At 47.4% G+C, this 24,933-nt stretch overlaps 1 protein-coding gene across 1 annotated transcript in view; it reads left to right on the plus strand.

Moving 5' to 3' along the window:
- Ccdc180 (coiled-coil domain containing 180) overlaps nucleotides 1-18,092 on the plus strand; it is a 59,767-nt gene extending 41,675 nt beyond the window's left edge. The window contains 9 exon segments of the mRNA XM_076564151.1: nucleotides 487-564; nucleotides 6,155-6,221; nucleotides 7,764-7,905; nucleotides 11,239-11,399; nucleotides 11,887-12,024; nucleotides 12,971-13,082; nucleotides 15,835-15,940; nucleotides 16,629-16,764; nucleotides 17,911-18,092. Coding sequence (XP_076420266.1) covers nucleotides 487-564; nucleotides 6,155-6,221; nucleotides 7,764-7,905; nucleotides 11,239-11,399; nucleotides 11,887-12,024; nucleotides 12,971-13,082; nucleotides 15,835-15,940; nucleotides 16,629-16,764; nucleotides 17,911-18,066 — 1,096 coding nt within the window. The 3' untranslated portion in view covers nucleotides 18,067-18,092.
- The last annotated feature ends 6,841 nt before the right edge of the window (nucleotides 18,093-24,933 follow it).

Consider the following 24,933-nt stretch of genomic DNA (forward strand, 5'->3'; position numbering starts at 1 on the left):
AAGCAAATGACAGAAGTCAATGGCTGAGCCAACTTTGGCTCTTTGCTGAGCCCTGGATAGTGTGTGTGTGTGTGTGTGTGTGTGTGTGTGTGTGTGTGTGTGTGAATTATTCCTTGTGTAAATGAATTCACACCTAACTAGAAGCGTTGTATGATTATCTAATGACCCTGACGGCTTTCCTTGAGTCTTCACGGGAAAGAGAGGATGCAAACTTCTGGACCTGACCACCCCTGCCACTTGCCATCTACCTGGCCTTGCCTGGGACTCAGCAATAAACCCAAAGTTATAGGGGTTTTTTAGAGAAAAAAAAAGTTGAAAAGTGGGGAAGCATCCTGTAGAGCTGTTCTAAAATCCAGTCATCCTGCCTCGTAGGCATCGCAGGCTCTCAGGCATCCCAGGCAGGGTCCAGTGGGTACAGAACTACTCCCCCCCCCCCCCCCGCCGCCCCTCACCACTACAAAGTACTGACCATCTTCTGTCTCACAGCATGACACGACATACCAAGATCATCAGAATCGACAGAAAGTACCAGGTGCTTGGGGAAAGGCCTCCTCCTCAGGCTGAGTAAGTAGTGGCACACTGTTTCCCCCTTGTGGAATCATGTCCCTCTGTGAGAACTCTTTTTCTCTGTAAGGGCAGCGGAGGTGTTGGCGGGGTAAACTTACACATCAAGGTCAGCGTGTCTTAACATTAGACGTGTTTGTTGAGAGACATCTCCACCAAAAAGCTCCCATTTTCCAGGCTCAGCATTTCATGGTGCCCGGGGGCGCTCGGGAGGTTGGAGGGCTTCGCTTGTGTTCTTTGTTTGTTTTTGTTCTTGTTCTTCCGGTTTCCCACCCCTGCTGCGGCATTCCTCTTTTCCTTTATCAGCACTTCAGTGATTAAAGCCGAAGCCAGTTTACTTAATCTAGCTTCCTTTTGAGCAAATCATGGGAATCTCAAGTTGAAGGCATCAGAAGCCCTTGGAGAACGCCGAGCCCCAAAGTGGAGCCCCACTTTCTCACTGAGGGACCCCTACTCCTCTTGGCAGACTTTGACTGCCCCCCCCAATGTCGATCTTACCTCTGGAGCTGGGGAACTATGTGAGGAAGGCTGTCCAACCCACCAGGTGACTCAGGAGAGACCTCAGGTTGGCGGCCTGAGGCGTCCTCATCCTATGCATGTGACGTCCTGTGCCACAGCCGCCCTGACTCTGTTCCCTCCAGTTCTGTGTCCTTTTAATTCCAGAAAGAGGTGAACTCCCACAACAGTCAAGATACACAACTGTCCCACCCCTCCAAACACCCCCTCTTACGATCCTTCCACCACCCCAACACCGAGCAATCAGGAATGTCCTTGGTTTTTCCTTGCAATTTTGTCAGCTGGAGATATCAACATTAATGGACTTGCAGCATTTGACTTTCTCAGTGACGGCACAATGCCCCGGAGTCCTATCTTAATCTCACTCTGCTACCATACAGAATGTCTAAGGCTTCAGAACGTATAAACGTCAGAGATTTATTTCTTACAGTTGGGAAGGTTGGGAAGTCAGGGAGGAACTGCCAGCATGGAGCCAGGCATGGTGGTTCTGGCCTGTAATCCTAGAACCCAGGGGCTAATGCATGAGGATCACAAGTTTAGCCAGCCTGGGCTATATAGCAAGCCCCTGTCTCCAAATGGATCTTTTCATCAGGACCTCATGCCTATGATAACTAACCCACACCCTGATTTTCCAGCATGTCTTAGGGTTTACTATTGCTGTGAAGAGACACCAAGACCATGGCAACTTTTATAAAGAAAAATTTGAGGGTGGCTCACTTATAGTTTCAGAGGTTCAGTCCATTATCATCATGAAGGAGAGCGTAGCAGTGTGTAGGCAGATATGGTGCTGGAGTTGACAATCCTGATCTTGCAGGAAATCAACTGAACCGCCACACTAAGTGAAGCTTGAGAAAAAGACTTCAAAGCCCGCCCCCACGGTAACACACCTCTGACAGAAGGTGTGTCCCAGATTAAAGGTGTGCCCTCCATCTTCATGGCCTGGATTAAAGGCTTGTGTTGTCCAGTCTCCTCCAACAAGACCATACTTCCTCCAACAAGGCCATGCCTCCTAATAGTGCCACTCTCTATGAGCTTTTGGGGGCCAAATACATTCAAACTACCACACAACACATGAACTTTATTTTTATTTTATGTGTGTGTTTGCCTGGGTTATGTGTATGCAGGTGCCTGTCAAGGCCAGAAGAGGGCATCAGATCCCTTGCAACTGGAGTTACAGGTGGTTGTGAGCTGCCCTGTGGGTGATGGGAATCAAACCCAGGGCCTCTGGAAGAGCAAGTGCTCTTAACCACTAGTCCAGCTCTTCCGCTCCAGCCAGCTATTTCTATTCCATGGCTGACTTAAAGGCATGGTTTTTTTCTCCATCTCCTGGTGGCTGCCAGAGTTTTTTCCTAACCTGTACTATGTTTTTCTCTTAAACTCTAATAAAATTGTCCTTGAGTTTAAAAAAAAATCACACCAAAAAGAAGAAACTGTTGGAAATAAACACCCAAGGGAAATGCTCAGCCTCACTGGGACACCAGGAAATGAGCAGGAGACAAGCCCATCCCGTACTTCGCCTGCGACTCACTCACCAACTAACCGAGGACTGCAAGAGGGCGGCCAGCTTAGAGAGTGAAAGCAGGTGCCCTGCACTGAGGGCAGGGGTCATCAACAATCATCCTTCTAGAATTCCCAGAAGCCATCAGCAGAGGCCATCAAAGCAGCCATCTACAAGTCTCATACCTTTCTCCCTAAGAGCTCAACCTCCTCGCGAAGGAAAAACCTCCTCAAAGTTATTCCATGCAGTTTGTGTTGTGTAGCCAGTTGCTTGGAACTGTTCTGTTCTGAAGCAGGGAGGAGCCCTACAGGAGACACAAATGCGCGTCTAAGTGTTCTAAGTGGAGGAAGGCCTGGAAGAGAGTGTATTTAGCCATAAGGACAAATACCTTCACAGCACTGAGGTGAGCAGCCACACCCTCATTCAGCTGGAGAGATGACTCACAGCCTCAGGCCAGATCCGATCACTGTCATGGGACCGCTTAGGACAAAGCAGTGGTGGATGGACACGATCTAGAGAGTGGGGAGTTATGACTCATACCATCAGATCCAAGGTCATGTGATGCTAGAGGGGGATCCAGAGCCAGCTTCTGGCAGAGTGGATCCTAGTTGCCACTATTTTTAGGGTTCATCCAAGTGTGTCTGGGACCAGTGTGTCTGGTGACTGGGATGAGTGGGGTCATCTCTCTGGAAGTTACTCAAGGTTATGCTCGCCAATTGTTCAGTTGTTTGGGGTTCTGTTAGAGTTTTCTCCACCTATAATCTGATGGAATGCCCCTGGGAACTAGAATGTTTCTCAGCCTTTGAGAAATATGTGAACTTGATTGGTGGACCTTTCTGTCACTCTCAAGGAAGGAAGTCACCTAAGGCTAAGATTCCGTTGACTGGCAAAACACATTGCCTACTGTGCAAAAAAACAAACAAAAAACAAAAACAAACAAACAAACAAACAAACCAAAAACCCATGCAATGCCTTGTTGCTGATTTTTCAGAAATTTGATGAACCTAGGGTTTCATGTATGCAAAGCAAGCTCTCTCCCCTTCAGCTGTATCTCCTGCTCACCCATGTAGTACTTTTCATGCCAATTGAAAGTGGCGAAAAAACTCTGAAATTCCAAAAATGAAAGGATTGCAAACTGTGGTACATCTATATTTAATGATGCTCCACAACCACTGAAGACCATATCCCAATACAGGGGCACTAAGAATTTGATAAATGGACAGAGAATATGTGGAATCCATGTGAAGCTAATTGTGTCTGATTTTAAGTAAAATTAGCTGGAGGGAATGCACTAAAATGTTGGTGTTAATTTCTCCTTACCTCGATGTAATTGCATCTTTTTTTTTTTTTTTTTTTTTTTTTTTTTGGTTTTTTTGAGACAGGGTTTCTCTGTGTAGCTTTGCGCCTTTCCTGGAACTCACTTGGTAGCCCAGGCTGGCCTCGAACTCACAGAGATCCGCCTGGCTCTGCCTCCCGAGTGCTGGGATTAAAGGCGTGCGCCACCACTGCCCGGCCTTCAGTAATTGCATCTTTTAAAAGTACAATGAGTAAGTTTTGAAATGATAGACCATTGACCAATCTGGCAAGTAGTAGTACTACATATGGGCAGCAGTCTCTGGGATACTTCAGAGTCCATTGTGAAGTATCAGTGTCCCAAGACTCCACGCACTCTGAAGACATTGGTTCTTCATCTCATTTTTGCTTTTAAAACAGTTGAGCTTATGGGGCATGAAAATCCACCAGTCAACAGAAATTTGCTTTTAAGTCTCTGGTGTCTGAGCCATGCCCTAATGGCTCTTTAGAGTGAGTGGAGGAAGTGCCTGTCTTAGTCAGGGTTATGATTGCTGAGATGAAACACCATGACCAAAACTAACTTGGGGAGGAAAGGTTTATTTCACACACAGTTCCATATAACAACAGCTCATCATCAAAATCAGTGAGGGAAGGAACTCACACAGGGCAGGAACCTGGAGGCAGGAGCTGATGCAGAGGCCATGGAGGGGTGCTGCTTACTAGCTTGCTCCTTATGACTTGCCCAGACTGCTTTCTTCTAGAACCCAGGACCACCAGCCCAGGGCTGGCCCCACCCACAGTGGGCTGGGCCCTCCCCCACCAATCACTAATTAGGAAAATACTTTACAGGCATGCCTGCAGCTGGATCATATAGAGGCGTTTTCTCAGGGGAGGCTCTCTCCTCTCAGATGACTTTAGCTTGTGTCAGATTGACATAAAACTGCAGTACAGTGCCTCATAGGAGGGCTTACTCATTGGCTTACTACTTTTAAACTTTTAATTTACTTTTATTATTATTATGAGAGTGAGTGAATGTGAGTGTGTGTGTGTGTGTGTGTGTGTGTGTGTGTGTAGTCAGAGAACAATTTTCAGGACGTGATTCTCTCCTGCCCTGTTAGTCCAGGTCTCTCTTCTTGTTTCTGCTGTGTCATGTGCTAATTTCAAGGCGATTCTCCAGTCTCTGCCTCCCTTCTCATCACAGGAGTGCTGGGATTACAGACACACTTCACCTGGCTTCTTTCAAACATGGATCTTGGGATCAAACTCAGGTCTCAGGCTTGCTTGGCAATCAAATTTGAGCCATCTCAAAGCTTTGGCTTGTTATTCGTTACTAATCGTTTTTATTGTTAGTGTTTTAGACAAAGATTTCAGTAGTTCAGGCTGACCTGGAGCTCAAAGGTAGCCAAGGACGACCTTGAACTCTTCATCACCCTGCCTTGACCTCCTGCTGGAATTATAGGTGTGGGCTATCACGGCGGGCTCCTTCCTTTTTCAAAGAGTGCAAGGGACTAACCGGTGCAGAGACCACCAGTGCCCCGTCCCCGAGAAACTTTTCCCCTCCACGGTCTTCATTCAGAGTTAGAACTCCAGCACATTAAAATGCAACCATCGAGGGGATTTGTGCATATAGGCATTCATTCATAAATGGGGACTGTGGACTGTGTGGTCGAGAGAGCTCCGTGGAGGAGGCACCAAGGGGAAAATGTGTTCATGTTCACAGAAGCACGAAGAAAAGATTTGATTAGTTACTGTGCAAAGTCCCTAGTTAGAGGCCCATGAGCTAGTTCTGATTAAACTTAAGTTTCATTTTTGTGGACTATGACCATCTGTTCATTCTGAGCTCATGCAGGAAATTCAGGTACCAGAGATACATCCATCTAATAATCTCCCAATCAGTATTTTAAATACTTGGTAAACTTACAGTCTACTGGGAGAAACAGAGGTTAATTACCCAGTCAAACCAATCAACCCCCTACCCACAGATTAGGGCACTTCAGAGGAGAAGAGAGAATCAGAATCAGGCAATTGAGAACTAGGCACAGAGCGAGGATCAGAAGAAAAGGAACAAGTGACGAATGAGACCAAGAAGTTTCTCAGCTTTTTTAATTAATTAATTAATTTTTAATTGGATGTTCAAAGGCCAAGGTCCTGGCAGTAATGAGTAATCAATCCCTAGGAGTGACAGGGCTGGAGAACAACACTCAGAACACTCAGTTGCTCGCTCCTGCCTGTGTTGGTGGTCCGGAAGGTGCACCTCACAGACCTGCTTTCTTTGGGTTGCAGGGACTTCAAAAACATCATCCAGACTCTCCTCTGGGAGAGCAACGAGCACCTGCTGTTCGTGGTGGAGGTGAGAGCCGCCTGCAGGCCCTCTGCCTGCCCTGGAAGCCCCTCCAGCCCCCCACCCCCTGCCTCATGCAGTCTGCTTAGCGGGGCACCCGAGGGGCCCACCACCTCAGGACCCTGAGTCTGTTGTCCGGTTGTTTCTTTTTAACGTTTCCTCCTAGAAACTAAACCATCCAGCGTGTCTTTATTCATCTCTCTAACCAGTCCGCAAACACTGCTTGGACACAGTTTGGGTGTCAGTTGATGATGAGTGCGCCAAGAGGAACAAACCCATCCTCTGTCCCTCAGGGCCCCAGCAACCCAGACATGGTGGGATGCCATGATCCACGACAGCCAAGGTTCAAGTCCTGAGACAGGGGAGAGGCATGGGTGGGAAGAAATGAAGTAGTATCCAACAGCCAGATGAGTTTCACACAAGTGGCCGGCCCTGAATAGCTCGGGCCGTCTTTATTTACACTTCAAAAACAAGCATGTTTTTCCATACTAACAAACATGTTTTTCTCGCCCTCCAGCATCAACCTCTGGCAAAAACAAATATGTTTTTACATCAAAACATCTTTTAAACCAAAAACGACGCTTATCATTTTGTTAGCTTGGTCAAATATTGAGCCAGGTACATCTTGTCTTTACAATGCCAAAAGGTGATTGACGTAGGCACACACTCTCAAGAACAATAACATCGTTCAAAACTTAAAGCGTATTTACAGAAATAGGGGTGATCTGCCATAAGCTGCCTGTATACAGTTAGCTTGTACTTCTTCTTCAGCTGCCCATTAGTTTTTGTTGCCTCCAATCCAGTCAGCACTGAATCAGAACAGCTCCCAGGGTCTGGAGGGACAGCTGGTATTTCCAGATAGGAAACCCGAGAAGTATCAGTTCCCAAAGAATTTTAGGGGAAAACATTTGAGAAAAAAAAAAAAAAAGTGTTTCTATGAATGATCACCTCTGTCCCATGAGTGACTGACGAAGTGACCCTGAAAACCACCAGGAGCATCATCAATACTCAGAGAGAAAAGAGCTCACAGGCTGTGCCGTTCCAGCAGTGTTCCGCCCTACCCCTAAGTCCACTGGTCCTTGCCGAGTGAGACTGTCTCCACGGCTTTGCCTCATGGAGACCCATTGGACGAGCACTCATATACTGATCCCAAACTAGGCTACATGGCTCCCAGTAGCGGGACACAGGTAGCCTTGTGGGGCTTGGGCACAGCCTGCATGCTGTGCTGCTCTGGCATGTCCCAGGACATACCCAGGTCCCCTGCCTGCCTTCAGCAGGCTGGGTTCTGCCAGGCAGGACCCCAGCTTGTCTACCTTTGTGGTCCACATCCTGATGCTTTCCAGTAAACACCCAGCCCTGTTCCAGGTTGAGATGCCATGGACCTGGGTCTCTAGGGCTAACTAGGAGTTTGCCATGCAGGCATTCAAATAGCAGACATGGTCTGTTTGTAGCCATGCTTGGTGGGCTTGGGGTGGGGGGAGGGTGACAGGGCAGAAGTGTGACAGTCAAGATGGGCTGGCGGGGCCACACGTGATCACCTCTCTCCGGCAGGATTTTTACCGCAAAGAGAAACGCCCAGTCACCAGGCCTGAATGCATGTACGAAAACTTTGACCAGTGTGCCGAGCACATCGTCAAGAAGATCCTGGAATATCAGAATCAGGCGGATGAGTATCACAACTCCTGCCTCCTGGGTAAGTGCCATTCAGCCCTCGGAAGGAACACAGGAGCAGGTATGGCCAGGGGTGGACCTCAGCCCTCCCTTAGACTCACTGAGGAGAGGAATAGCCCTGTGAAAAGCCAACCTCTTGGGGTTAAGAGAAAGCACTATTAAACTTAATTGGGCAAAAATTTTTTTTTTTTTTTTTTTTTTTTTTTTTTTTTTTTTTTTTTTGGTTTTTCGAGACAGGGTTTCTCTGTGTAGCTTTGCGCCTTTCCTGGAACTCACTTGGTAGCCCAGGCTGGCCTCGAACTCACAGAGATCCACCTGGCTCTGCCTCCCGAGTGCTGGGATTAAAGGCGTGCGCCACCACCGCCCGGCAAATTGGGCAAAAATTTTTAAAGGTTCATTGTTTTTTTTTTTTTCAGAAATGTAATTGGTTTTCCACTCTGTATCTCAGAGCTTGTCATTCCATTCACAGCCCAGCTGACCTTCCCAAGCCAACCTGACCACAGGGCCTTTGCTTTGAGGACAACCATAGAGAATGGGATCCCTCTGAGCTCGCTGGGAAACCTGTCTAATGCTTGGATTCCACTCATTCTACAGTCATGGGCTGTGACCAATCATTCAGTGGCTTTTGGTTCATTTCCCAAGTTGTATAACTGCTACCACTGCCGATGTTAGGCCTCATCCACCTACCCCCTCCCAGACCCAAGCAAACAGCATCCACGCCCATCTGTAATTTTTCTCTCTGTCCTTTCGTGGGATGGAGTCACGTGGCCCCTTGAGACTGTCTTCTTTCGTTTTATGGAATGTTTTTGAGGTTATGCATGTTGTGGAGTGTATAGTACTTAAAAAAAAACACGGAATAATATTCCTCTGTGCAGATCTATCACACTTTATTGGGCTCTGCTGTATGATTTCAGAGTTAGCAGGGGAGGTGTGTGTGTGGGGGGGATTAGGAGGTAGCCAGACCTGGGGTCAAAACCAAGCCCTGTGACCTCCCAGTTGTGTGACTTTGGCAAAGTAATTCTACCTCTCTGAGCCTCCGTTTTCTTATCTGTAAGGTGGAGGAAGTAACAAAGTTACCACGAAGGCTTCCTTTTTGGATTAATGCCTCACAGGGAATGACTGGCCAGAACCCGTGATTGCAGAATGAGAAAAAGCCAAGCCATAGACAGCGTTTCCTAGTGAACTCAGAGGGATCCCTATGTTTGTCCTCAAAGCAAAGGCCCTGTGGTCAGGTGGTCTTGGGAAGTACTGTAGACAGTGTTCCTCTCTTGTAGATGTCTAATCCTGTTGTTGGTTGGTCTTTTGGCTTTTTTTGGAGGGCCTGCCATCCAACTCCCAAATAAATCACACACGGAGGCTTATTCTTACTTATAAATGCCCGGCCTTAGCTTGACTTAGTTTCTAGCTGGCTTTCCTTATCTTAAATTATCCCTTCTACCTTTTACCTCTGGGCTTTTCCCATTCTCTGACTTCTGTAAATCTTACTTACTCTGTGGCCTGCTGTGTAGCTGGTGGCTGGCCTCTGGAGTCCTCCTCCTTCTCTGGCTCCTAGATCTTCGACCTCTCTTTCCAGATTTCTCCGTCTATATATTCTCTCTGCTTGTCAGCCCTGGATATCCTTTCTCCCTCCTTGTTAATGTCCAGTTCTTTATCAGACCATCAGGTGTTTCAGACAGGCACATCAACACAGCTTCACAGAGTTAAACAAATGCAACAAAAACAAAAGTAACACACCTGAAAATCTTCTATCACATAATCCATTGGTGGAGACTTCTATCCCCTTTGGAATAGCAGCCCAGCACCCTCCCTGTCTCCTACTGAGGACATAGAAAGTGCTGGAAACAGTATTTGGGGCATAAAATCTTCTAAAGTGCTCATAAAGTATGAGACACACAAAAACCAAAAAATAAGTGAGAATAGAAACTAATAAATGGACCAGAGATCCTGGCTTCTGCCCTAAATCTATGAGACCTGGAGCCTCCTCTTTCAATTGGGGCATTAAGAACAGGAGACACAAGCCAAGACCCACCCCCACCCCCCACCCCGCCCACCCCAAGGTGGGATGCTCCATGTAAAGCTAGGACCACAAGGCTCTGCCTGCAGAGCAGGGCAATCAAGACTCAAACTCCTCAGCTCAGGCCAGTGAGACACAAAGTCCCGCTCCCATCTACTAGAATCAAACATCTCAGCAGAAACCTTGATAATGGATAACGCAAACAAGATATACAAGGCTCCACTGGGGATCCCGAGCAGAAGTGTAGCCCTGATGTGCTTTCTCAGCCCAGTTCATACTTACTGAAACACAAATTCTATTTTATGGAAATCATTCAAAAGGATCTGAGACAGATACTCCAGCTTCAAGCTACCATTCTCTGACAGTGTCCAGAATTTGCTTAATGCTGAGGCATCCTCAAACCTCAAACCTGCCTTTGCCTCAACCCTCCAACTCCCCCAGATAAAGTTCCCAAAGCATTCACCATGAGTGCAAGGCACCTGGAGTCAGAGGCCCAGAATGAGAGCAGCAAAGATTGCAGACACTGAAGGAACCCCAGACACAGCCAGCTGCGTGTGGTGGCTCATACCTTCGATTCCAGTACTAGGGAGGCTGAGGCAGGGTTTCAAAGTCAAGGGTAGCCTGGGCTACATGGTAAGAGTAGGGGAAGAATGAGGGGAGAATAAAAAAGAGGTGGAAAGGGAAGAACGGGAAGAAGTGGGAAGAGGAGGAGAGAGGGAGGGAGGGGAGTACAAGGCACAGAATAGAGATGGAGTGTTTACAGTTAAATAAAAGGGGAAACTGGAAACACAGGAGTAAGATACTACAGAATGACCAATTAGATGCCAAAGAGAGTGAAACAGAACTTCTAAAAAGGAAACATCAAGAGCTGACCTTGTAAAATGATGAATGGGTGTGCGGCCCGGTTTGACATAGCTGAACGTGGAATTGGCGAACTGGAAAGCAGCTGGAGAGGAAATATCCTGCAGGACAGGGAGATGAAAACATGAGAGGTAGAGATATAGGAATGACAGAGTAGGTCTTAGCCTCTGACTGTTTGGAGGTACAGGAAAGGGAGAGAAAAGTGGAGGCAATGCCCAAAGTGGTCATAGATGGGAACTTGTCCAAGCTGATGAAAGACAACACATTTTAAGCACACTGAGAAGGATCCCTCTGAATTTGCTTACCCATCACTTTCCATCTTGGTCCGACTGCAGGTCTCCTTTTGATGGAGTAGCTCTTACCACACTGGAGACCAGTCTTTTCCCATTTTATTTTTATTTCTTTATTTTTGGAGACATGGCCTCAGCAACTTACATCTCCTTTGCCAACTCCCTGATATCCTGCCTCCAATTCCTGCAGAATTACGTGCTCAGGTGAGGAGGTTTGAGGAGCTGCTGCCCCAGGTGTGTTGGCTGGTGACCGAGAACTTCAAGGAACAGCATTGGAACAAGTTCTGCACATCCATGAAGGAGATTCAGGAGCAGTTTGAGCAGCAGCAGAATCAACTAGAGAAGAAGAAGGTGAAGGTTGCAGGACCAGGAGTGCAGGGGGTTGAGAACGGAGGCAGGGTGTGAGCAAGAAGAAGAACTAGGTTTGGGGGTTGCTGGGGACAGGGGACACTGGTGAATTAGTAACTGAGTCAATGCTTATTGGCAGAAGGCATTCACCAAACTCTAGGCTGTGTTGGCAATCTTCGGTAGGGCCTTGGTCGTTGAGATCAATGACAGTTCCACAATGTGCCTTGGTGCTGTGGCATGTGATTGGTGCTGGCTTTATTGAACTAAAGGTCCAGATTGTGCTGGAGCAGATGCTCAGCTCAACCTTCTCTCCAACCCTCAGAGTTGGTACCAGCCACCCTCCCACCTTGTCCTCACTGCCACTCAGTCCTCTTTCTACACTCAGATCACAGGACATATCTGTCTGGATTTGGCCTTAGATGACAGAAGACATTGGTCCTGATTTCAAAGTCTGGCTCAAAATCTCTGCTCATTTCTGACTTGTTTGAAGGATGAGAATGCCCAGAAGCTCCATCCAAATCTTGGCCACCCCATATATGCCCATCAAATGGAGTCCCTACACATTGTGGAGGAGCTAAGACAGCAAGAGCTGGACCGGGTGATCCACACAAACCAGGAGAAGATGGAGGTGAGCGCTGCCCTTCAGTCTCCATCCCAGGTGCTGAGGGCCATACTCCCCTTCAGAAAGTTGGACCTGACAGTTGGTACCTGAGCCAGTGAACACAAAATGACAGGTCTTTTTGGTAGATTAACTGGTCATTATGGGATGTTTGCATTACTTTGATTTTATCTGTTTGTTTGAGACAGGGTCTCTCTCTATAGTCCTGGCTGTCCTAGAATTTGCCATGTAGACCAGGCTGGCCTTAAACTCAGAAAGTGTCTCCTAAGTGCTGGGATTAAAGGCATGGGCCACCATGCCTGGCCATACTTTGACTCCTAAATTATTTACAAAAACTAGTGATGACCATTTTCTTCAGGATCCATACCTACTTTTATTTTTCTGTTTGGTGAATTGTCTGTGTATATGCCTTGGCCATTTCTGGATTGTGTGTGTGTGTTGGGGGGAGGTATGTGTGAACACGTATGCACGTGCATGTGAAAAGCAGAGGTCAGTGTAGGGTGTTGTTCCTTAGGGGCAGTGGAACAGTCCACCCATTTCATGAGACAAGGTCTCTCACTGAACCTGGAACTCACCACGTCAGCTAGGCGGGCTGCCTCAGGAATCCCTTTCTCCTTCCCCAGTGCCAGGACTGTGGCACACACCCTCACACCCAGCTTTTTTTGTGAGTGTGGGGATTGAACTTGGGTCCTCATTCTTTTGTGGCAAGTACTTTACCCGCTGAGATATTTCTCCAGCCCCTCTGAATCCTTTCTTAGTCTCAAACCAGAGCAGATGTTGGGGAGGTCTCTGGGCTCCGAGGACCAGGTGCTAGTTAACCCTAATGCGGTTGTTAACGTGGTGTCGGGGTGCCTCACCAGGAGACTCTCTGACAGAGCCAACTCTACCCTCCCTCTGCCGGCCTGGGAGCGGAGATTTTGTTTATGAAGTCCATTTTCATCTCTGTTTCTTCCAGGAATTTGCCAAGAGGTACAGCCGCTTCTTCATAGCAAGTCTGGCCTCCTTCACAGAGAAGTTCCTGATGCAGTTGGATGAAGTGGTCACCATTGATGACATCCAGGTTCCACGTAAGTGGTACACCAGCCTCATGCTGTGGCCCTAAGGGATCATAAGGTGCAGGGTGGTTGGGGTTGGGGTTTTCTGCTGGCCCTCAGTCAGGGTGAAACATTTTCTTCATTGAGTGGTGTTCTGGCCCCAGAATGATCTATGATAGCCACACTTATGACTTTGAATGAGTGAGTTTGAGTATATAGCAAGCCAAATTAACAAAAATGATTATCAAGCTGCAGATAAATCAATAGACAGATAGCAAAACATTATCACACAGTGCTCAAAACATCCAGTTGGGGAAGTCCCTTTGAGGCACCCATCTGAAGCTACTGATGGATAATCCTGGACAGAGCAGGATGTCCTCTTAGCTGAGGCTTCTGTTATCAAATTTGGGGGGTCACAACCTGTGCCCCAAATCAAATCTGGCCTTCTATCCTAATAAGCTTATTAAATAAGCCAAACTAAATGGAAAGCAGAAAAAGGAAATTTATTCAATGTGGTCATATTCAGGAGAGGGACTAAGAGATCCAGCAACCCCTCTCCCTCCCCCAAATCTATCTTCTGGGACCCATAGTGAGGCCAGAGTTTAAATAGCAGGCCAAGTATATGCACATCTAAGCAAGCCAGGTCAAAATACGTTCCCACCCACCACTGACCTGTCTTGTCGGCTTCAGTCTCGTCCTATGAGGTGGTCTAACAAGTTCTTAGAGCTGGGTCAAATCTCTTTCCAGGAGACAAATACCCCTCTTGCTGAGGCCATTTCCTTCCCCAGCATGAGATTCCTGGGGAAATTCCCATTTCTTGGAGTCCACTGTTTCAACAGGCTGGTAGTCCCAATTAGATGCTCACAACACGCAGCAGAAGGGAATTTGAGGCCCAGGCCTGGGATTCCCCACTGAGGCTTTTCCCACGGATGGGATTCCCTCTGGCTTCTCTTTCTCACTGCAGCTGCTTTTATACCGTGGGGCAAACAGTAGTCACCTCTGTTGGAAGGCATTCCATCTGTTCTCAGACATTATTCTTGGGCTCTTTTGCTGTTCTCTTCTCTCTGTGTCACAGAGTTTGTGGGGCTGAGGGCAGCCTAGTCCCAGATAAGTGTCCTTGGAGGGCACTGTGAGACAAACATGCTTGGGTCTGAAGTGGGCATGAATGGTTGCTTCTAGAGCCAGCTTCTCAATGAGAAAAGGACACATGGTAATTCACTAATTTAGTGTACATCACAAGTGGACTGACTTTTACATATTTTCATCAAAAAGCAATGTTTTGACTGAAAAAGTAAATGCCAACCAAATCAAAGAGTCAATATAAAAATAGAGCCCCGGCAGGGAATATCTTCATACTCTTGGGGTTAGGGCACTTTTTTCTGACCATAGAATAAGAATCAGAAGTCGTAAAGGAAGTGGTGGCACTTCTCCAGGCCAAGATTAAAACAGGGGGGAAAAGAAGTGCAATATGGAAATAAACCACAAATCGGAAGAGTATTCCTCCTCACAACCTGTGAGTCAGAGAAAGGCCAGCTATCCCTGGGGTGCAAAGAACTCTCACAGGTCAGTCTTGAAAACAGGTGAAAAACAAACACAGGTGTTCCCCAAGAGAAGCAGTTCCTGTGGCAATGACAGCAAAGGACACTCAGCCCTCATCCACAACGAAGGACGTGGACGGAAGTGTGCCTGAGATAGAGCTGCATGTTAAGAGCCTGCCAGAGGCCCTCTGTGTCTCAAGACACTCTTGAAATACCCATTAGTACACGAGATCCTCCTGCCTCAGCCTCCTGGTACCTGGGATCATAGGCATGTATCTCAAATAATACATGGAGACTTATTATTACTTCTGAATGCCCGGCCTTAACTTGGCTTGTTTCTAGCCAGCTTTTCTTAACTAAAATTATCCTGTCTAACTGTGTTTTGCCTCTGGGCTTTTCCCTTTCTCTATTCTGTATACCTTTCTTTCCTTCTTACTCTGTGGCTGGATGTGTGGCTGAGTGGCTGGTCCCTGGTGTCCGCCTCTCCTTCTCCTTTTCTCACTCCTCCCTCTTCTCTTTTTCTCCTATTTATCCTCTCTGCCTGCCAGCCCTGCCTATCCCCTCCTCTGCCTAGCTATTGGCCAGTCAGGTCTTTATTAGACCAATGAAGTGTTTTAGGCAGGCACAGTAACACAGCTTTACAAAGTTAAACAAATGCAACATCAAAGAATGCAACACATCTTTGTACCATTAAACAAATATTCCACTGCATAAAAGAATGTAACACATTCTTTTTTTTTTTTAAAGATTTTATTTATTTATTATGTATACAGCAAGTATGACAGCAGGCCAGAAGAGGGTACCAGATCTCATTACAGATGGTTGTGAGCCACCATGTGGTTGCTGGGAATTGAACTCAGGACCTCTGGAAGAGCAGTCAGTGCTCTTAACCACTGAGCCATCTCTCCAGCCCCAACATTCTTAACTAATATTCCACAACACACAGCCCGCTGGCTTCTTGGCTTCAGTTTGGTGAAGAAGTCTGGGGGCAGAGGCTGCACGTGGGCGGATGGCAGGAGGCCCGTGCCTTGATAGCTGCGCATGCTCTGTTGCTCTCTGTCTCACTCAGAGCCCTGCCCTCCTCACCAGGAAAGCCTGTCAGAGTTGGAGCCCCAGGCTGGACATCTGGCGAGCAGCCTTGGGCGTCCCTTCCTATTTCCTATCTCTAAATATGACCAGAGTGTCACATCCTTGGTTCCCAAGCTGTCCCTGAGGTCACAGTCAGTAACACACTTCTTTCCTGTCAGGGATGGAGGCCCAAAAGCAGAAAATATCAATCCTCATCCGGAGGAAGCTGGCCAGACTGTCTCTGGAGGAAGAGAGCGAGAGGCCCCTGATTGAACGCGGGAGCAGGTGAGGGTCTAGAAACAAGGGCCGTGTGAAGGGTTGTGCCGACTGCAGGTAGGGCAGGCCTGTGGGGAGGGACTCAGGCTCTGAACTCAGGCAGACCTGATGGCCCTGGAAAGTCACTTTGATTTCCAGCCTTTAGTTTCCTTCTCTGAAATGACCGAGGCTGTTTGAAGAGAAAGTAGGTGAGGTCACCCAGCCCATACTGAGAACCCCATGGCTACTGGTTCACATGAGAACCACCATAGTGACCTGCAAAGACAAGGCGGCCTGTCCCAAGGGGAGGTACAGCCTCAAGCTGCTGCTAGCTCTGTGAACCACTCCAGCTGTCAAAATGCCTGTCCCCCCTCCCCCACCCCTGCCCCCCATCTGTGGGCAGCAATTCTCCCAGCATTGCTATAGGAAAACAGGGGCCAGGAGCTCAAGACTGCTGCCTGGGCGGCAGGCTGATGAGGAAAGCAGGGCCCAGAACAAGGAAGAAATGTAGGTGTGGCATTTCCCTTTCTTATGCAGCAGACCCCACGACTGCACACACTGTTAGGTCATCAGGGAAAAAGGAAACGACCTAAAGAATCCAACAGGAAAAGCTTAGGGGGCCTTTAACAAAGCCGTCTAAATCAATGCTAACGGCTGAGTCTCCAAGCTGTGCCCTGGGTGGCTGACGGGTGAGGAAGCTAAGCACATTTGCCTGTAGGAAGTGGCCAGGAATCAAGCCCAATGAAATCACCATTCAAACCAAGATCCTGACTCGGAAGACACAATCAATAACCACCCACAAGACCACCCTGGGCCACTTGGCTGCCATAGAAGCCCGAGACGCCGTGTACCTGGTGAGTCAGGGTATCCCAGGCAGTGTATCCCAGGGGGGAACAAGGCAGCTCAGACTGGCTGCCCTGGGAAGGAGGGAGCGTCATTCCACTGGGTACCTCAACACCTGGCCTAAGGGGAAAACAGCATGTGGCAGCGTGGCCCAGAGCTGCAGGTCTCAACCTCTCCATAGGCAGGGGGACACATGCCAAGGGCCATGTCCACCCCCTGGACTAGCACGGTGGCTGAGGTGTGACCCTGTGCTCTAACCCAGCTCAGAGATACCTCGCCTAGTGGTCGTGGAGACAGGCTGTGTGGAGGGCAGCGGAGTCAGGCGTGAGGCAGACAGACATGGCAGGGCCCGAAGCTGTGGGGGCGCACTGGGGTGCAGTAGCAGGAACATCTGAAGCCTCTGGGTGCTCACTAGTACCTCTTATTCTCCACATGAGGCATCTTGCCAAATCCTCTGCAGATGCTGAGGGATGTAGAATCGCCCCCACTTCACTGACAAGGACAATGATGCCTGAAGACACTTGCCTCTCCATATCACCCCCAAACAGCAGAGCCAGGGTTTGATCCCCACTGGTAGGCTGTGGGGCTGACCCGATGAGGCTTCACCCAAATGCCACCTGACGTATATCTGAAGATACACAGATCCTTGGTCCTGGTGCCCATGGGGAAACCTTGTCCTATCCAACATATCCACTGGTCCTGGAGAAAGCCTGAAATGCCCAGTGTTGGTGTGGTCCCCAGATGCTACTCCAAGTCCTAGGCAGAGGGAAAGACTCTACCTGCTGAATTCAGCGAGGGGTGGGGAGACCCAGGGCTCAGCCTTCTGAAGAAGCCAGGAACCTCCATGGAAGCTTCATGTAGGACAGTGGTCAGGAATGCTCAGGTCCCAGAGCCAGAGACCCATGGGTCTTTGTCCCTGGTCAGCTTCTCTGGAGCTGGGTGGCTTCAGGGTTCCAAGTCTCAGCCTTCTCATCTGTAAGGTAGGAGAATAACCTCACCTACCTGAGAACTTGTGAGGTGAATTCCTGAGAAATGACTTGTAGGACTAGTGTTGGTTCCTGAGGGCCAGGAGCTGCGTGCTGTGGGTCCCAGAGCTCAGGGCTCCCAAGTCTATGAGGGCAGGAGTCCCCGCAGGCCTTCCCCTTGCTTTCCTTCAGAAATACTTGGTGCTGTTTGACAAAGAACTGAAGACTATTCAGAACAACTTCAGGACACTGGAGTTGGAAGCTCAGCGCTGGAAGGACAGCTGGAAACGTTCCCTCGATACCATCCAGTCCCTGTACGTGACCCATCCTTCTCCGGTCCTCAAATAAAGCCTGTCTTTCTCCCCCCGCCCATCTGCCTGCAGCTCTACATCCCAAGCGCTGTAGTTTCGTCAGAGATGAGGATGCTTTCAGTACAGAAGAGAGATGTGGAAGGGGTTCCCATGGTTAGCAGGAGTGGTTGGTGGGTACCAGGACCCAACCACTTACAATAGATACCAGGACGTCAAAGGAAATAGCATCCAAAAATCTGAATGGAGATTGGATAAGGCAGTGTCTGGCATCCATGCCAGGAGTGTCAGGGGCCTGCCTGGCCTTCATTGTGGGGAATCACCACCATTAGGAAGACTGTTCCTGGGCATGGAGAGATGGCTCAATGGTTAAGAGCAGCTTCTGCTCTTCCAGAGGACTCAAGTTGGGTTCCTAGCACTCACACTGGGCAGCTTATGCCACCTGTAACTCCAGCTTCAGAAGTTCCAGTGCCTCCTTCTGGCCTCTGTGGGCACCCAAAGTCACCATACATGCACGCACGCACGCATGCACGCATGCACACATAAATAGGAAAAGCTGTGAGGTTACCCACTGTTGCTTGGAATACCCTTTCCAAATGGTCACAGGCTTCAGTGGTGAGCTCTGAGCTAGTATTTGCAGAAAAGACTCTTATTCTAGATTTTCTCAGTGTCAGAGCCTTGAAAACACAGATGCAGGGCCAGTAAGATGGCCCAGTGGGTAAGGATGCTTGCCTTACAACCCGAGTTTGATCCCTGGAACCCATGTAGTGGAAGGAGAGAACTGATAAGTAGTCCTCTGACATTCACACACACAGTAAATACACACACACACACACACACACACACACACACACACACACACACACGTCAAAGCAAATAAGACAAAAACCAGGCCTGCAGCAGCCAAGTATCTTGCTCCCCCCGAGGCTCTCTGGTCAAGTGAGATGCATGGGCCGGGCACTGTCTATTGAACATGCTAGTCTGTTTTCCAAAGTTGGAAGAGCTACTGAGATCTCTCACCAGGAAGTGAGATCACTTCTTCAAGGTTCCATTACCTGGTCCCCTTCCTTGAATGGAACCTGCAAAGCTCCTTTGACCTGGTGACCACTGACCTTCCTCCCCTGTGTCCCTTCCTTGACTGTATGTGGCCACTGTCATTGAGAAGATCTGGATGCATCCATGGCTGCAGGGCTGAAGAGACTGAGCTGGTGCTCCGGAATCTTCTTAATGGTTCACTGTGCCTCTCAGGATCTCCCTTCTCCAGATCAGCACGTTGGGGCTTGTTCTAGGGTCTGCTTCTAAAAGATATCACTAGGTGAATGTGAGATGATACAAAACCTGTGTGATGGTTGCGCACATCTTTCCAGCACTTGGGAGGCAAAGGCAGGCAGAACTCTATGAGTTCAAGGCCAGCCTGGTCTACAAAGCAGGTTCCAGGATAGCCAGGACTATTACACAGAGAAACCCTGTCTTGAAAGACCAACCAACCAACCAACAACCAAACAAACAAACAAACATCTGCCTGGGTGCCCAGTCACACAGCCTGTGGTCCTTATTTTTCATTCTATACTATGAGAGCGTGGGAATAAAAGGAAGTTCGTATATCCTGGGGCCCAGAGCCTTCTGATGGCTTCCCACTGTGCTCAGAATCAGACCATGTGTCCTTTGCAGGCTGTGTGGTACATAGCAGCATGTTGTGGCTTCCCACTCGTGGTGGACTGCTTCTTCTGTAACCACTGAGTTGTTATTGGTTCACTTAGGACTAACATCATATGGCAAGAGCTACCCCTGTCTCTGCGGACATGAGCTATAGGAACACATGGCTGGGTGGGCCCTAGAGAACAGACTTTGTTTCTCACAGGGCTGGTACCTGGCAATCAGGGTGCCAACATGAACTAGCTATGATAAGGTCTAGCTACAAGGTTGTAGACTGCCAATTTCTTGCTGTTATTTCTCACAAGGCCGAAAAAGAGGGGACGAGCTTTCTGGAGTGTCTTTTCAAGAAGAACTAGTTCCTCTCATGAAGACTCTACCCTCATAGCTTAGTTACTTCCCTGAGGTCCCATCTCTTAATGCCATCACTGTGGGGACTAGGAGTCTACGTAAGCCTTTTGGGTACTATAAACATTCATTGTACTACAACTTGCAAGATATAGTTAGCAAAAACACTGCTGTCTCTCACCTCCCATGTGGGTCTCCCCACCTTTCCTGTCTCTCCCATCTGCCCTCTTCCTTGCCTCTCCTTCACTTCTCTCTGTCAGACTCCTTTAGCTGGCGAGCCAGGAGTCCATATTCAGATGGGCTTCTCTCTGTGGGAGGCCGGTGTTGGAAGAGCCAGAGAGAGCTCAGGCCAGCTGACGGGAGCTAGGGTTCTCTGATATCCACGCTAGTGAGTTTGTAACAGGCTGTCCAGCTCTAGCCTCACCTGAGAGTGTATCACCAGCATCCTGAGGGGCCTGAGACAGAGACTCCCAGGGAAGCCATATGTAGATTCCTGGTCCTCAGAAGTCATGAGAGATGAACTGTTAATGCATTAACCATGGTTGAATTGTGAGAAAAGCAGATAGCCTGGCCTCATGGGAGCTGGTCCTACAGCCCCCTCAGACACTCCCAGCCCCACCCTGGCTGCGTTTCTAACCTCCCCTGCCTGGCTCACCTCTGACTGAGCATCTGTCCCAGCAGGGTTTTGTTGCTGACACACAGCTCTCAGCTTTTTAAGGGGTTCCTATGAGGAGGAGAGAGGAATGAGGAATTTATAGATAGAAAAATAGTGGAGGTGAGACAGACAGAAACACAGGAATAGCTTAGGGAGGACCTGGATCAAAATCCACCATCCCCTTCTATCTCTTCAAAAGGGCTTTTTATAACAATACCAAGGGACAGGGCAAAATGCTGTGGATATTGTTCTATATAAATAAAACACTGGTGGCCAGTGACGAGGCAGGAAGTAGGTGGGACAAGGAGAGAGGAGAATTCTGGGAAGCAGAAGGCTGAGGGGAGAGACACTGCAGCCACCGCCAGGAGAAGCAGCATGTAAAGACGCTGGGAAGCCACCAGCCACGTGGCAAGGTATAGATTTATAGAAATGGGTTAATTTAAGATATAAGAACAGTTAGCAAGAAGCCTGCCACGGCCATACAGTTTATAAGTGATATAAGCGTCTGAGTGATTATTTTATAAGTGGATTGTGGGACTGCGGGGCTTGGGGAACCTGGAGAGAAGCTCTCCAGCAACAAATGGCGCCCAACGGCTCGAGTTTCCACCTTAAACCTGAGAATATTTAATAACCAATTCTAAACAGAGCCAAAACCAGGTTCCTGCTTCTTGTCTCATATGAGCAGCTAGACACTGCAAAACGCGGGTTTAAACACTGGCGGGTTCCTGGCGTGTGCGTTTGACCGGCAGTATGGCGGGAATGAGGGGTCTAAGACGCCAGAGGCACATTATGCTGTGTAGTCGATTTAGTCTTTACTAGTATTTAAAAAAAAAAAAAAAAGGTTTCTGGGCTACATGCTGCTTTGATAAAAGCTTAGACCCACTATTTCTGAGACTTGATGACTCCCAGAGCTGGCGGAAAACGTACCACTGCCATGTTGTGAAGCTGAAGTGGGCGGAGCCAGCAGCCACAGCACTGTTTCAGGCTTAGAAGGTTGCAGTTTAAAGCAATAGGCTCACAAAAAGACTGATTCAGATAACATCGTTTACAATGTGTGTAAAATATACGTAGGCTTGAAAGAGACAAAAAAATTAATGTAAAAAGCCACGTAAAGATGAACATTACACAGACAATCTGGATTGTGTTGTCTTTGGGATTTTTAACTGCAAAAAAACATTTGATCAAAAAAGATGTTGAATTAAACCAATATGTATATTTTAAAGGTAACTTGACTTCAAAATTTGGATTTAAGGATATGTTGCTTTGGAAAAGAGGTTCTGCTTTTGTTTCCACAGAAAGCCAGAGGCTATGGATTTGTTCCATATTAAGATACATCAGGTTTGACCAGCCAAGACCCCCTGAAAGATATCCGATGACACCATGGCCCAGATGATCCAACATCCAGAACGGTTTCAAGGCAACTGGCTCCCACAATACAGCCTCAAGGACTACCCCATAGGCCTAAAATTTTCTTTTGCGTCCCCATAAGATACAGTGCCCCCCTCCAGCAGGAAGTAGTAAGAGATGCTACGCCCAAATTCCCAAATATACCAAGCTGGCTTTAGAGGTGGAATTGGCTCACTCCCCCTCTAAACCCAGACATATTGCTTTAAAAAAAAAATGGTTAAGAGATTCTTGTGTCCCAAATCAGAAGAGCCCTCTGGTGTGGGACAGAGAAAAACCAATATTTTTATTTAAAACAGGTTGATTATAAATGTGGTCTCTTTCTAAAAAAGAAAAGGGGATATGATATAGATATATAGAGATGATAAGATAAAAGGGTAGATTAATAAACCTACTTTTAAAGAACAACTTGTTTAAAATGTTTTACATTGGTATAGATTTTAGTTTATGTTTAAAATGTTTTACATTGGTATGAATTTTGGTTTATTGATACAGACTTGGAGTTGATTTTGTTATACTGTATATATATATTTCTATTCTTGTTTGAGGTATTGTTTATGTAACTCATTTAAAATTGTAATGGATAATTAAAATAGATTAATAATTAGTCATCTATGATAATCATATTTGTAGCCATGTTAGTTAAGTCTTCTAGGTATACATAGAGATATTTCAGATAGATAGGTAATCTTCAAACACTTCATAGACCTAGAGAATATGGCATTTAAATAACTTAAAATTCTGTTGACGTGAGACACAATTGCTCCTGGCTGCACCAATTATCCCAAGAGAATGTTGGGCTTCTAAGACATTTCCATTTGGAAGTTTGTCTTTTTGGCACAAAATGGCCTACTGGGCAAAGAACTGCCCTTGCCTTGATGGCTGACAGTACAAATGCAATGCTGTCCTTTCTGGACAAGCGGGACACAAGGAAAGTGACCACTGTACTCTGCCAAGACAGGGTAAGATGGTCTCTCAAAATTCCTGCTTCTGAAAATGGTCTGTCAGATATTCTAGGCCTGTAGCCAATCTGAATGCACCAACAATGCTGAGAAACATTAGGTGACTGTCCAGGCTGCCAGCTGTCTTGGTCTACTCTTGCAAGATTCCCGAAAGTTGCTTGCATCCATCTACCATTTCTCAGGTACCATTATGTTCCTTCTCAGGTCTTTGATGTGGTTGAAAACTAGATAGTTGTAATTTCCTCAGTTATGATAAAAGATAAGTTAGATATAAAACCTTAAACTCACAAATATAAGATAGATAGGACATCTTCTTTAATATTGTAACTATAATTCTTCCTCGGTAATTGTTTTGTTATATATAATTTTACCATGTTAAAGTTAAAACCTTCCTTTTTAAAAAAAAAAAAAAGAAAAAAGGGCAAGTGCTGTGGATATTGTTCTATATAAATAAAACACTGGTGGCCAGTGACGAGGCAGGAAGTAGGTGGGACAAGGAGAGAGGAGAATTCTGGGAAGCAGAAGGCTGAGGGGAGAGACACTGCAGCCACCGCCAGGAGAAGCAGCATGTAAAGACGCTGGGAAGCCACCAGCCACGTGGCAAGGTATAGATTTATAGAAATGGGTTAATTTAAGATATAAGAACAGTTAGCAAGAAGCCTGCCACGGCCATACAGTTTATAAGTGATATAAGCGTCTGAGTGATTATTTTATAAGTGGATTGTGGGACTGCGGGGCTTGGGGAACCTGGAGAGAAGCCCTCCAGCAACAGCAAAAGATCTCCCCCTTGCTAGATCAAAGCATACTGTACAGCCACGTGCAGAACCTTCCAAACACCTGATAACCACGCACATGGTCCAGCCATCCCCTTATGCAGCCCTGCTGGGTAAAGCAAACTCAGATCTCACTAGGAAACCTCTGTGGGCTCCCACACATCACACAGCAAGAGGGGCAAGGGAATGGCAGCTCCTTTCATTTTTATTACTGTTTTAAATTTGTTATGTGTACGAGCCTGTGTGAGTTTTTGTGTAACGCATGTGCAGGTGCCCAAAGAGCACATCTGGAAGCCAGAAGAAGGCCCTGGATCCTCTGGAGCTGGAATCACAGCTGGTTATGCACCACCTGATGTAGGTGCTGGGAACTGAACACAGGTCCTCTGCAAGAGCAGGAGCACTCTCAACCGCTGGGCCATCCCTCTAGTCCTAGGTCTGTCTTCTTATAGAGCCACTCAACCCACCACAGGGCTCTACTTTGTGGACCTCAACTGATTAACACTCCAAAACCTTCTTCCAAGTATTATCAACACAAATTTGAGTGTCCTGTTTCCAGTGTGTGATGTTTGGGTTACATGTTCACATCCCAGCCATTGTCTTTCAGGAGTTGCAGAGTTTTACTTTTTCCCCTGAGGTCTATGAGCCATTTTGAGTGACTATTTGTGAAAAAAGTAATGACTCATGTTCTGATAACTGTTGCCATGGAGGTAGACTGTCGACCCAGGAATTTGGAGAGAGCACTCGTCTATTGCAGCATCCTAAATTCATAACCATCAGTCTGCATTGACACCACTGTAGCTTCAGTTGCACACAATTGCACACTTCAGTCACACACAATGCTCTGCCCCTGGGTAGCTCATGCCCCCTAACACCTCTGTTGTCGCAAATGGCATCTTGCATGGTATAGACCTATTAGCAGATTTAGAATTTTCCCATAGAAGCATCCCTTGAATCATGTAATCAGTAAACAAGGAGAGCTGTAAACCAAAAACACAATCCTGCTTTTTTAAAAAATCTACCTACACACACGCACCTTCACTGCAGATCCCTGTTTCTTCACATGGCCTGGGTTGCCTGGTACCCTGCTGTTTCAGCCTGGAGGGTTGCTCAGA

The sequence above is a fragment of the Peromyscus maniculatus genome, chromosome 2 (assembly GCF_049852395.1).
Source record: "Peromyscus maniculatus bairdii isolate BWxNUB_F1_BW_parent chromosome 2, HU_Pman_BW_mat_3.1, whole genome shotgun sequence".
Classification (NCBI taxonomy): domain Eukaryota; kingdom Metazoa; phylum Chordata; class Mammalia; order Rodentia; family Cricetidae; genus Peromyscus; species Peromyscus maniculatus.